The following is a 13,449-nucleotide window of genomic DNA, read 5'->3' as shown; positions in this document are numbered from 1 at the left end:
TATATTTTATTCTAAAGGTACACCTAATTTTATTAATTTCTAGTATGAAACAAATTATTTTCAACTTTACTTTTGTGCATTCAGGTGTCCACATTCACTTTTTTTGTACTGAGAAAATTGAAAATTGTTACACTGTTAGTCTTGAGCCAACATATCTTTGTGTCTTTAAATATCTGTGATGTCGTTATTAGATAAGGTTTGAGGAAAAAAATATTAGTCAAAATAGGGTATAAGGAATGGGGCTAAAGAGCAATGTGTTTTTTGATATGATTTAATTTCATAAAAATGCCAGAAATAATCAATTTGTAGTCCAGAATGTAGGGAGAAGATAAGTGAGCTCACCATTGTTGAGAACTTGCTGGTGATATTGCATGAATACGATTTGCTTTCTAAAAGGTGAGATTTTGCTCGTAGATTAATTATGTTAAAATATTTTTTGACTTTTTCATTTAGAGTCATGTTTATTTAGATGAATTTGATAGAGTGCCACTTTAAGATTCTCGGGGTAAATTTCTGAAACCTATGCATTTTCTGTCAGATATTGATATAGGGAAATCTCTTCTAGTAGTTCTGTTATAGGCTGTCTCTTCTCTCTCTGCTGATAGCCAACAGTGCAGTGCAAATCAATTGTGATGTTATCAAAAAGTGACAGCAGAAGATTTTCTTGATGTATCTTTGCTGCTGTCAAACCTGAATGGTTAGATGGCAAGTATATTGAACTCAGGCAGTTCCTTCGATATTGAATATAAAATAGTAAAACACTGAAGAACATATAGCTGCTGTAGTTTATACCAGAGGCTAGATAGAACCACAAATCCCTCTAATCACAAAATTGTACAGATCTTTAAACATCCACTTTCAGCTCATCTAAGCCTGCTAGTTGAACGTAGTATATCTGCACTTCAGTAAGAAACAAATAGCCTTCAAAGTTGATATTTCACATAAACTATCCACATTTATAATTCTGAAGACTTAAAAAAAAAAAAAAAAAAAAAGTAAAAAAAAAAAAAAAGTTGTGCTTCTAGTATGCAAATTATTCTCCATATTATTAGAGATAAATAAAATGAAAATGTGAAAATATGCTACTTACTTTCTGCATTTGAAATTATTTAGGTTATATATAAACCAAAGGGGTGTTATAAAAACTGGAATTTGAATATAGGCAGGAAGCTGATGAAGATGAATGCTAGTTATGAATAACTTTAAATTCAGTTAGGGATTTTCCTATGTTTCATGAGACATACATGCAGCTTTCTGGTCTCAAGTGGAAGTGAAAATTGCTAACCACAGTTTCACTGAAAAGTCCATCTTAATTACATCTTAATTACACCGAAGTTAATGAAAATCTTGTATGATTTTTTTTAGTAATACATCCAATCCTTTTGTAAACATAATATTCAAAACATACTGGAGAAGAATCTGGATTGTTTGTGGAGCTATTCTGTTTTAACAGATGGACTTATACTTGTACACACACTTCACACATGCAGTGCTACTTGTAGTAGTAATGCCATTAGCAAGAAGGTGGTAATATGAATGGCTGAATGACTGTAGTCCACCTGGCCACCTCCATGCTGGCTGTGTATGCTTGTCCGTCTTTTTAGTGGAAAACTTAGTCATATTCAATAGTAAATGTAATTTCATCCTTTGCAAAGGATGAAATTATATCTATATCTGTATACATGTATATATTTTTTTTCTAATAGGCAATAAAAATTAATGATGACAGTATTGTTTAAATCTCTTACTGATTTTTTCAGGCTAACAGCAGAGTTGTTACGTCTCCTATGTGCGGAGTCACAGGTCAAAGAACAAGTAAAAATGTATGAAGGAATTCCAGTTTTGCTCAGTTTACTCCATTCTGATCATATTAAGCTTCTATGGAGTGTAGTTTGGATTCTGGTTCAGGTTTGTGAAGACCCTGAGACTAGTGCGGAAATCCGTGTTTGGGGTGGAATCAAGCACCTCCTTCATATACTGCAGGGGTAGGTTTTCTTTCCTGAGCATCCTGTCACTTATGTGAGACTGTTTCATATTTTATGTTACTAAACTCCATTTTATCAAATAGAATCTTTGTTTTGTTCAGCTGTGTATGATGTCTATAAAAATTAAAACACTATTTAAAACATAATGAATAAGCAGTATTTTTTTCAACTATGCATTGTTCTCTTATAGTTTTTCATATTTTCAGTGTATATATTGGTATGAATAGATTATAAATGTTATTAGTGTTTACTTAATTTCCTTATAATTAGACACCTATTTATTGAACTAAAATGGTGAATGTAAATAATGAATGCATTAAAGGGATTTTTTGTTTAAAGGCTTCTTTGTTTTTTCAAATTGTATTAACAATTAACGTTATTAATGTAGTGAAAAAAAGTTTTCAGAACTTCAGAAACGGCTAGCAAAGATGTGTTAAGCCATTTTTATATTGCAGTTTAATTCTTTCAGGGAAAGAAATCTTGTTTCTGATCGCTCTTCAGTCGGAAGTTTATCTAGTGCAAATGCAGCAGGCAGAATCCAACATCTTCATTTGTCAGAGGATTTGAGTTCTGATGAGATACAAGAAAATACTTTCTCCCTTCAAGCAGGTTTGTTCACAAGGTGTAATCCTCAGTCATGTGTTCACTTACACCTGTAAAAAGGGATTCAAAATATTTCAAAATTGAAATTATAAACATTTTTACCTGCTAGTGTGTATACTCCCACCTGGAGGGGTAGCACAAAGTCAAGCTGTGTTAATTTCTAAATGTGCAATACCAGTACATATGTTCAAAAGCACACTTTTTTTTTTTTTTAGAAAGAAACAAAGGATAAAATATTATATACATGGGAATCATATATTTCTTCCACCTGTATAAATGTCTCAATTTTTAAAGATTTTATTTTTAGCTTGAGATTAGTTTTATTTGATCACATTGTTCCCTCTGTTCAAACTTACTATGATAGATCAGTCATAAATCCATTATAGTGGAAATCTTTCAGAGTGATATTTCTAAGATTGTCTTTAGATGAATACAGTCAGGTGAGGATCATTCAGTAGCTCTGGAGAGAGTCCCTTTCAGAGGAGATTTTTTAATATCAAATATCACATCAAGTCTCCGCTCTGAAATGTCTTCTGAAGGATCACGTTTTTCTAGTGATTACAGAAGGACTGTGGAAACTATCCTTACTAGGATTACATGAGAAGAATATTCCTGAAAGATGTAGCATAATCATAGAATCATAGAATGGTTTGTGTTGGAAGGGACCTTTTGAATGCTTTATCACTGTTACCTTTGAGGAGCTAGTAATGTGAAATGAATTGCATTAGCAGTTCTCACATCCATAAAGACTGTAGTGCCTTACCAAAAGCACTACCTGAAAGGAGCATATATTTGGGTTACTTCTTCTTTCTTTAAGGACCCCTAGGTAAAACAGTTGTACATAAGCACTGAATTTACAGAAGACTTCTAGTTATGATGGGTGTACCTATCTATATTTTTATCTCTTGCGTACTGGTTGTAGGTTTCAAGGTTTTGGTAGTGGGACGCCTGCAAGGGTGGCCTCTGGGAGGTAGGAGTCAGCCTGTGCTGGACATAGCTGTTTCCAGGGGGCTCCACAGCAGACTCATCGTTGGCCAAAGTTGAACCCATCAGCAAAGTTGGTGGTGTGCCTGTGAAAATGTGTTAAAGAAAGGGCAAAAATGCTGAGTGAGCAGAGGAGGAGAGGAAAAAGGAGAAACAGCAGTGTGAACAGCAAGGTCATAAAAGGAGGAAGAAGAGGTACTCTAGGCACTGGAGCAGAGATTCCCCTGCAGACCATTGGAAGCTCCATGGTGGAGCAGGTATTCACACTGCATCCTGTGGAGAGGACCCATGCTAGAGCAGAGGAAAAGTATGAAGAGGAAGGAGCAGCAGAGAGGAACTGTTAGCTACTGACTGCAACGCTCATCTGCCACCCTCCAACATCCCCCCCACTGCTGGGGCATGGGGTAGATGAGCTGGGAATAAAGGAATGAAGATGCTTTTGGGGAAAAAAAAGGAGGAGGTGGGGGGGGGGGGAGGTAAGGTGTTTTAATTTTTAATCTTTGTTTCTCACTATCCTACTCTATTCTAATTGGCAATAAGTTAAATTATTTTTTTCTGTAAGTTAAGTCTATTTTGCCTGTAATGATAAATGGTGAGCTATTTCCAGTTCTTTATCTTCACCCATGAGCTTTTCTATCCTATTTTTCCCCACCTGTTGAAGAAGGGGAGTGAATGAGTGGTGGGGTGTGCATTTGGCCCTTAGGCAAGGTTAATTCACCATGCCATCTGAATTTCTTTATGAATTTGGCCCTAAATGTTATATCTGAATTTTTGTTCTAGCTTGTTGTGCTGCAATTACTGAACTGGTGCTCAATGATACAAACGCTTACCAAGTAGTACAGGTAGGAAGACTTTATTAAGTTAAGTAAGGCATTGTGGTTTATAATTTTACTTATTTGTTCTTACTGGTCACTACCAATTAACAAGCCAAATGCAATTTAAAGGGATTGGACAATATGCCTTTATATAACTTTCATATACATTTTATATAACAGCATCTTTATACATTTACAAACAAATAAGGACAAAGATATCAATGTATGTATCTAGCTGTTTGGGATAATAAACAGCTTTACTTAGTGTATATTTTGTTTGGCATCTCTTGCCATGCTTTTGCTGGCATAACAGAATAGTAGTAAGTGTCATCATGGAATTAACTAAGAAAAACAAATTCTTAGTTTCAAACTGTGCAGCTTAAGGTTGTTGTGTTGTTGTTTCACAAACAATTTCCCTTTTCCTCAGAGTCTGATATTTCTGAGATGGCTTCCTGGCATTCCATCCCCAGGGGTGTGTTTCTAAACTACATTTTAAAATGTAATATTCCAGTTGGGACTTATGGATTTGAAAACTGTTCTTAAAAATCCCTGCTATGTATTGCATGAATAGCCAAAGACATCAATGTTTAGGACAATAATATCAGCTAAAATCCATATCCAACTTTTATACCCTATATGTTGTCAGTGATCAAAGCTCTCGTTTTATTTTAAAACCCAGCCAAATTTATTCTTAAAAGGAATTGAGAAAACAGAGTTATCTTAATTATGATAAAGAAGGTATTTAGGTAAAGACATTTGTATACATTTCAAAAACTGTTGTTCAGGCAGAAAAGAATGGAAGTCTATTTTTTTTTCTATGTATCTTAAGCACTGAAATTCAAGGTAAACAAAATTTGTCTTTATACCTGAACAATGTAACTTCATATGTTTAATGCTGAGTCTGATTTCATCAAAGTAAAACATCATGTATTAAGTTAGATATATTTTGAAAACAGTGCAACACCTGGGGGACTTAGGAAACAAAAGGTTGATTTTAAATAGAGTAGTTTTTTTCAGTGTTGCTCCAGTAGTGCATGATAACTGTGGTGTCAGTTAAAATTGCTGAAAATTGATGGGACAATGTACAAGCTGGAAATAAGGTGTTTCAAGTTTAGCTTCTTCCCCCACTCATTCTGTTTAAAGGCAATGATGTCTCCCTCTGTCAAAATATCAGCCAATGTCCCCCTTTCAAATCAGGACAAAGCTTCAAGTGTGTTCATTTTAACAGATTTCTACACTACAGCAGTCTCTTTCATTTTCAATCCTACTTCTTTCTCTGTGCTATTGTAATTTAGGGTTGTATGGTGAACAAGACGAAGAAACTTAATTTAAAAATAGATGGAGAAGAGTTGCAGCACTTTTAGTTATGTGCTGAAACTTGTATAGAAAGTAAAGCTAAATACCCTCTAAAGGTTTATATCAGTAGCAAAGGATATCTGGTTCAGGCTGTTCAGAACCGTTTGCTTCTGCTGTAGCTGCCCTCTTTCTGTCCATCCTTTGTCTTTGTCTGAACTTGGAAGCCTTGGTAGCAGCCTGCAGGCCAGAACGTGTTTATGACTCAATGTCTTTATACCACTGGCTAAAATTTTAGGTTAAATCCAGCCTTCATGAACAGTTGAAGAAAATGTGTCAGGAACTGCAGCAGAGCATCTGCAGAGCTGACACAAATTCCCTTCAAGTCTGCTAGAGAGAAGAGTAGTCCCCGGTAGGGAGCTTATGAGGTAACTGGGAGCTGTACTGCAACTAAATCCACTAGTGCCCATCTCTCAAACCAATGTGACGGACATTATATGTTGGTGGAGGACACAAACATGGTTACAGGGAAGTGGAAACTGAAACACAGTATGGGTTTCACAAAATCCCACCAAAGGCACAGACTCAGGCTACCACTTCTGGTGTCTCTCTAGTTTATGATATTTATTGCAAGCTCACCTTGTACTATCTGTTTGAATGTAAAGATGATTTCATTATGTACATTTAAGTTATTTCAGTTTATAATTCAGGAGGTTGAGAACTTGGAAATTTGTATTAGATTCTGATTTATCTGAAGTAGCAATGTTTTTATTTGTGGTTTCTGTGCAAAGGAATGCGATTAATGTTGACCTTTCTCTGTTCCAGGCAAATGGGATATATACAATAGCAAAGCTTATTTTACCAAACAAAGAAAGGAATGCTGAAAAAACTAATTTATTGCAGGTAACTGCCTTTATTATAATTGCATATTGAAAGTCCAAAGCAGTTCTTGAGAATTTTCATGGTTTTAAAATTTATTTTAAAGTAAATATCTTACTTGAGGAAGGAAAAAAAAATCAAACAAAACAAACAAATAATAATAATAATAATAATAATAATAATAATAATAATAATAATAATAATAATAATAATAATAATAATAATAATAAACAACCAACCAAACAAAAAGAGGAGTAACAAATGGCCCAAGAAGTAAAAGCTGAACTGCTGATTCAATTTAAGGTGCTCTGTTCTGATCTACCTTGTTTCTTGCACCTCATGTAGTGTAAAGGAAAATGACTATTTTTCCAGTGATAGAACTACTTCAGGCTGCCCAACACCAGATCTTTTTTTATTCATTGCTCTCACTGAAACTTGATGAAAGCTTGTTGTCGTACTAATATCTGTTTATTTCTGGAGCATCTTATGGTGGGTGTTAAATAAAATTAATTATTTTAATAATTATATTTTATATCATTATTTATAAATGTTTACAAATATAAATAAAATAAATCAGGCTGAAATTTATCAGCAGTTATTAATTATCTGATGGCTCTTTTCCAGCCTTTGTGAAATGGGTGTCTTTCTAAGCATTAATAAAGTAGTGGTCTGTGGTTCAGGGATGTTTGTGACACAACTGGTGCTTCTCTTCTGTGGACAAGTATGAGATCCTTACCACAGCTGAATTGCTATCTATAAGGCCTTTATCATATTGCTACTGCTATGCATTACAGTTGTAGCTATTGGAATACCCTTTATGAATTTCATAGGCATTTTTCTCCATTTTCTGTGCTTTCAATGATTACATTTTCAGCTTATTTCTACTTGTTACCTTAGTGATTTCATTCTATCACGTCAGTTGTTCCTGTAGTATCAATCATTGATTCTGCATAAGTACCATGTATAAAAATCAGCATGCCTTAGCTGAGGCATATCACAAATATTAATATTTAATCTCAGAATACTAATGGAAGAAAGACAAATACTACTGCCATTTTAAATGCCCACTTATTATTAATGTAGTTTCATGGTATCCCTTCACTGGTGGACTTTCTAAAATGAAATCTATGTACAGTCTCTAAAATAAAAACCTTTCAAGGTAACATTTATGGCTCAGCTGGTTTGGGTTATTTTGTGCAGCTAAGTTCTGAGAATGATTCTTAGTGGAATATTAGACATAGCAACCCACAATTCTTCTCGTGTGATAGGGAGTTTGGACTGAAAAGAAACATTGTCCTGTAAAAGAGACGGCTTCTTAGTAGCATTAACTATCTGTTTATTTTCTGCAAAATTTCCCTTCAAGTAATATTTTGCTGTTATTTTCTTAATTTAATGCATTTTCAAAATATTGGAAAATGTGTTCTTAACATACAGATTAGTTCTGCAGTTATCACTAAGACACGGTTACCATCATTAAAACAGGGATTAACACAATGAACTGTAGTAGCATTTTAGTCACTGATACAATAGAGTAATTCTAAATTGTTAGAAGCATTTACTTATTTGCACTGTTTCAGATATCAATACCTTATTTCCCTTTGGTTTACTTCATAGCCATCTTTGTTTGGTCAGCCATATTAACTACCTATCAGTGGATGTTTTACAAATAAACTTTGTTGAGTAGAGATTATGTAGAAACTGTGGTATGTAAAGATTTCTGTAGTGTAAATGTACTTTATAGAAAAAAAAAATAAAAAAATGAACATTCTCTAGCATTTTTTTTTTTTTTTGTCCCATGTTAGAACTTCTGGTGCTCTATAGTGCATTTTTCAGAAAAAAATGTCAAATGCTGATTCTACTATATCATTTCAAAAACATTGATTACATTTACTTTTTTTTTTTAATTTGTTTACCATTGGAGAAGAAAGCAACTCTCAAGTCTTGAACTATCTGCAGATGAAAAGATGATGACTTACATGCTTTTCTGTGTGTACTATAGCTATAGTTATCTACTTTTCCTCCCTCCCTCTTTCCTTCCCTTCCTCCCTTTTTCTTATATAGTCCTACCTAGTACAGGAAGTGCCTAAAAATACATTTTTACTCCCTTCATTATCAGGTTAATAATGTAATCTACCTAGTCATATAAGTTCAGAGCTTACTGACATGTTGGGCAACCTTGATGTTTACCATTGTTTTTTCCATTTGTGTTTAGATTTGTCATTAATTTTACTATTTTTTCTACTGTAGTGTTATGCTTTCAGAGCCTTGAGATTTCTCTTCAGTATGGAAAGAAATCGACATATCTTTAAAAGGTATGTTAACAAAATGTTTTCTGAAACTCCATTAGGATAGCTTTCAGAAGTTGTCATTCCAACCAGAAAGATGTTGTTTTTAAATGTTTTTATTTTCAGCATAACTAATAAGTAACAGACAACTTCTGACATGTGGTCACTGCACCAAGCCTGTCTGAATTTAAGAAGAGATTGGACTGTGCACTTAGTCACATGGTCTGAACTTTTGGGTAGACCTGTGCGGTGTCAAGAGTTGGACTTGATGATCCTTAAGGGTCCCTTCCAACTCAGGATATTCTGTGATTCTATGATTCTGTCTGTAGCCACATATAGACTTTCCTGCATTGCATCAGTGCCAGCCTACAAGGTCTAGATATTCAGTAGAGACTTCTGTTGTTATGCTTGCCAGAGAACCTAGCTCAGTAGGAACTTCTTCCTTCTCCATGAATGATTGTTTAAAATCTGTTCTAGACAGTTTTATACTGTTGGAGATAAACTGTACGTATATCTGAAGATTATCAGATACAAGTTACAGCCCTGAGTAGTAGCAAGTAACTGGGAAAACTACTTTTTTCCTCTGCTCAGTCATCTGTTCCTTCACTTGTGAATAATTTTGCATCAAGCCAGCTTACTTAGGAGCATTACAAAAAGGTTTGGGCCAGTAAGGGGAAAAGGCCTTTCATCAATTACCCATTTTTACTGGTGGTGACAGTTTCTTCAGGTAGACTACAAAGGCTGTGTAAAACTTAACTGTTTAATTTGTGGGATAGTTTAATTTATTAGGATAGTAATCATATTGCCTTTAAGGTCTGCCTGATAGTAGTATTTCTATATGACTTTATTCTGTATCATAAATTCCTAAAATTCTAAATCTAAATTTTATCTCATTTTTACTTTTAAAAAGGTGGATTTTGTACTGGAGAAGGGCCCCAGTTTCTAATGAATATTGCTGGCTGGTGTCAAGCATTGAAAGTGATAAATCTGGCCTTCTTTGCTGTCTTTTTTTTTTTTTTTAACATCTTAGTTTTCCATATTTTCATTTTTGTCAGAACTTTAAAAAGAAACTGACCTCCAGTTAAGCATGTCACTAATCAAATATCATATTGTATCTGTTAGCTTAAATGTGGCCTTTCTGCTGTTCTCAGTCCCTTCCATCTTTTAGGCTAGACTTCCTGGGATAAAAATTTTGAGATGAGTGTTGTGATTCTTTAAATGCAGACAAATGTTAATCCTACCACTTAATGCATTACAAGAAGAAACTCAGATAAGGTGACTACAAGCATAATGTAATATACTATAAGAAAAAGTATGAAAAAGACTGGAAATTCAGGAAGTACATTGACTTTAAAGAGGCTTACACTTTGGAGAACTGGCATTTATATTAATACCTGACACATGGAGACTCAAGTCTAACTTTTGAAAAGTCTTTTGGTGCCTATATATGTAATGAGTTAGAACAATACGTTAGTCAAGAATAAGTGTATTATTTAGAAAGTTCTAAAGTAAGAATTAATAATAAACACTGAATTTCTGTAGATCACAATCTATTGTGAATACTTTCTAAATACATCAAAATGTTAAACCTTTGCAGACTTTTTCCGACTGACTTGTTTGAAATCTTCATTGATATTGGACATTATGTGCGTGATATTAGTGCTTATGAAGAGCTGGTATCAAAGCTGAATTTATTAAAGGTAAGTATAAAGCTTCATAGTTTTAAGAAGCTGTATTCTTTGCACATTCTTAGCACAAGAAAGGCATGAAATATTTTGTATTTACTTATTTGTCACTTAATTTATAATCAGGAGGATGAATTGAAGCAAATTGCTGAAAGCATTGAGAGCATCAATCAGAATAAAGCGCCTGCAAGACATATAGGCAATTATGCAATTTTAGAGCACCTTGGCAGTGGAGCTTTTGGAAGTGTATATAAGGTAAACTTCTTTTTTGATATTAGTTTACAGGCTTGAGAGCAACCGTAACAAAGAAGGTTTAATACCAGTTTTAGGCACTAACTTCCTTTGGATTTCATTAAGGGAATGAAGCTACCAGAAGGTACCATTATCTGGGCTTCTTGCTAACAAGTGTACATTTCTCCTTTTAGCATTTACTGTGCTTTTGTTTTGTCATCTCTTGTAAGATTGACTAGTATATTTCTTTGGTTGAATAGTTTTACTTTTTATTAATTCCTTCCCACAAACAGCATATCTGTATATTGCTAACAAATCTGTGTAAAGCCACAGAAGTTCAAGTATATTTTCTTTGGAAAGGAACATTGTGCGCTGTTAATGTTCCTTCAAACACAATGCCAAGTTCACCAGTTTAATGGTAACCTTCATTGTGAGGCAGTTATTTTGGCTAATCGCATCAATATGTATACATGTCATATCATACACAGAAAAAAAGCTATGACTAACTTTTGTAAGGTGTATTTGGACTCAGTTAACTAATATGGTAGCCATAATAATGTCCTTTCTGTTCCCATCCTATACTATTTTTACGGGGATTTTAACTTTTTTATAGGTTAGAAAACATAATGGTCAAAATCTTCTGGCAATGAAAGAAGTCAATTTACACAATCCAGCATTTGGAAAAGACAAAAAAGCCAGAGACAGCAGTGTAAAGAACATTGTCTCTGAATTAACTATCATCAAAGAGCAGGTAGGCCTCATGGACTCCAGTTTCATGTATGGGCATTCTGCTGTTAGAATTAATAATTGTGAGTTCTCTTGTAGCAGGGCTTCCACCTGCTGTTACTGCTTCTATCTAATCAGTACAGTATTTGTCCCTTTCAGCTGGATGTTGTCAAAACTGCAAAAGTTCTTGCTGCAGGGTTAGCAGCAGTGCAAACGCTTGTTATTTTTTCTTGTTGGTAGCATATGAACTTTTCTCAGGAATTCTGTAAATGAATTCTTGGATTTAAAATATGTTGAGAAGATGGTTGTTTTTGTAATTGTACATTAACAATAATACAACAGAACAGACCAATCATTAGTGTTCTTAAACTATGAAAGTCAATACTTTGATGTAGGTGTAATTGTCTGTCTTCAAACTTCATTTATTCAGTTCCAGTTATTAACAGGAGAGAGGGGTATGAATCATGCTTTTTTTTTTTTTTTTTTTTTTTTTTTTTTCTTTTTTCTTATTTTCTTTAAATCTGTTTTCTCTGGTAATCTGCAACACTTTGATGTTTTCTTTGCAACAAAGTGTTGGGGATAGCATTGCAGTGGAGTTCATAAGAAAGTTTGTGGAATCCTTGTGGAATTATTCCTTCCATTGTGTAAACATAAATACTGTGCCATCAGTCTAAGTATTCTAAAGATCTATTTTTTTTTCCCTCATTGTAGCTTTATCATCCAAATGTGGTTCGCTATTACAGAACCTTCTTGGAAAGTAAGTATAAAAGTAGAGAATTACAGTATTATACATAATGAAGAAATAGAAATATATAATAGAAGTACTTACAACTTGGAGTGTGTCAAATTTGAAAAGTAAATGGTAACATTTTCTTCAAGAACGGCTGTGGTTCAGACAGGCTTATATTACTTTTAGATTGAAAAAAAGATGAGAAATATTATTTAAAATGTGTTTATCTATCAGTAAAACTACATGTAGTCTAAACATGTAGAGAGTATCATTTTCATTCCATAGAGAGCTAAGGAGCCCAAATTTGCAGATGGAATATTAAGTAGGGATAAAAGATACAGTAGAATGAGTGATACAAACTGCTTAGCCATATTGTCTTTTTTTTTTTTTATATATATATATATATATATATATATATATATATATATATATATATATATTTTTTTTTTTTTTAAGAGTTAGCTACCTTCTTCCTACTGAGTGATTAGCAGGCAGTGAATTCCCTATAGTTGCTGTGGTATAAATGGATATAGAGGAAAAATTGTAAAACAAGGAGTAGAAATAATAAAATGTATTTGTCTGTAAAAAACAAAACCAACCAAACAACTCCCTCCCCCCCCAAAAAAAACCAAACAAACAAAAACCACACAACAAAACCTTAAAAATGTATTTTAACGTCAAATACTCAATTTTCAAATGCCTTCTGTATACATGTATTTATTATTACCGAATTTACTTTTTTGTAGATGACAAGTTGTACATAGTCATGGAGCTCATAGATGGGGTGCCATTGGGAGAACATTTTAACTCTTTGAAGGAAAAGCAACAACGGTTTACAGAAGAAAGAATATGGCATATATTTATCCAAGTAAGGCTGTACATTTTTTTTTCATCAATACTTTTCTGCATGTAGTTATTACCACCATTTATGTTTGTTACGCTAATAAAAAGCAAAGTAATGCTTATTATATCAAGCACTAATACCAGATATGAGCATAATTTTATGTGCCTTTACTTAGATTGCAATTAAGAATCTAATGTAAGGCACTTTCTGTTTGTTTTTAAGCTTTGCCTAGCTCTTCGTTATCTGCATAAAGAGAAAAGGATTGTTCATCGAGATCTCACTCCAAACAATGTCATGCTGGGGGATAAAGACAAAGTTACAGTTAGTAAGTAAAACTTCTTTACTTGAAGAGAATTTCCCATGATGAAAGCAAGTAGAATTTCTTTACT

The 13,449-nt window shown here is 33.7% G+C and overlaps 1 protein-coding gene across 1 annotated transcript in view; it reads left to right on the top strand.

Moving 5' to 3' along the window:
* NEK10 (NIMA related kinase 10) overlaps positions 1-13,449 on the top strand; it is a 101,869-nt gene that overhangs the window by 12,869 nt on the left and 75,551 nt on the right. Inside the window, exons 11-22 of the mRNA XM_068674428.1 lie at positions 310-396; positions 1,761-1,985; positions 2,455-2,594; positions 4,353-4,414; positions 6,506-6,583; positions 8,807-8,871; positions 10,442-10,544; positions 10,656-10,784; positions 11,374-11,511; positions 12,198-12,243; positions 12,963-13,084; positions 13,283-13,385. Of these exons, the coding sequence (XP_068530529.1) occupies positions 310-396; positions 1,761-1,985; positions 2,455-2,594; positions 4,353-4,414; positions 6,506-6,583; positions 8,807-8,871; positions 10,442-10,544; positions 10,656-10,784; positions 11,374-11,511; positions 12,198-12,243; positions 12,963-13,084; positions 13,283-13,385 (1,298 nt within the window). The remainder of the gene's footprint in view (positions 1-309; positions 397-1,760; positions 1,986-2,454; positions 2,595-4,352; positions 4,415-6,505; positions 6,584-8,806; positions 8,872-10,441; positions 10,545-10,655; positions 10,785-11,373; positions 11,512-12,197; positions 12,244-12,962; positions 13,085-13,282; positions 13,386-13,449) is intronic.

The sequence above is a fragment of the Anas acuta genome, chromosome 2, assembly GCF_963932015.1.
Source record: "Anas acuta chromosome 2, bAnaAcu1.1, whole genome shotgun sequence".
NCBI lineage: Eukaryota > Metazoa > Chordata > Aves > Anseriformes > Anatidae > Anas > Anas acuta.
This window is presented reverse-complemented; position numbering and strand designations above follow the sequence as displayed.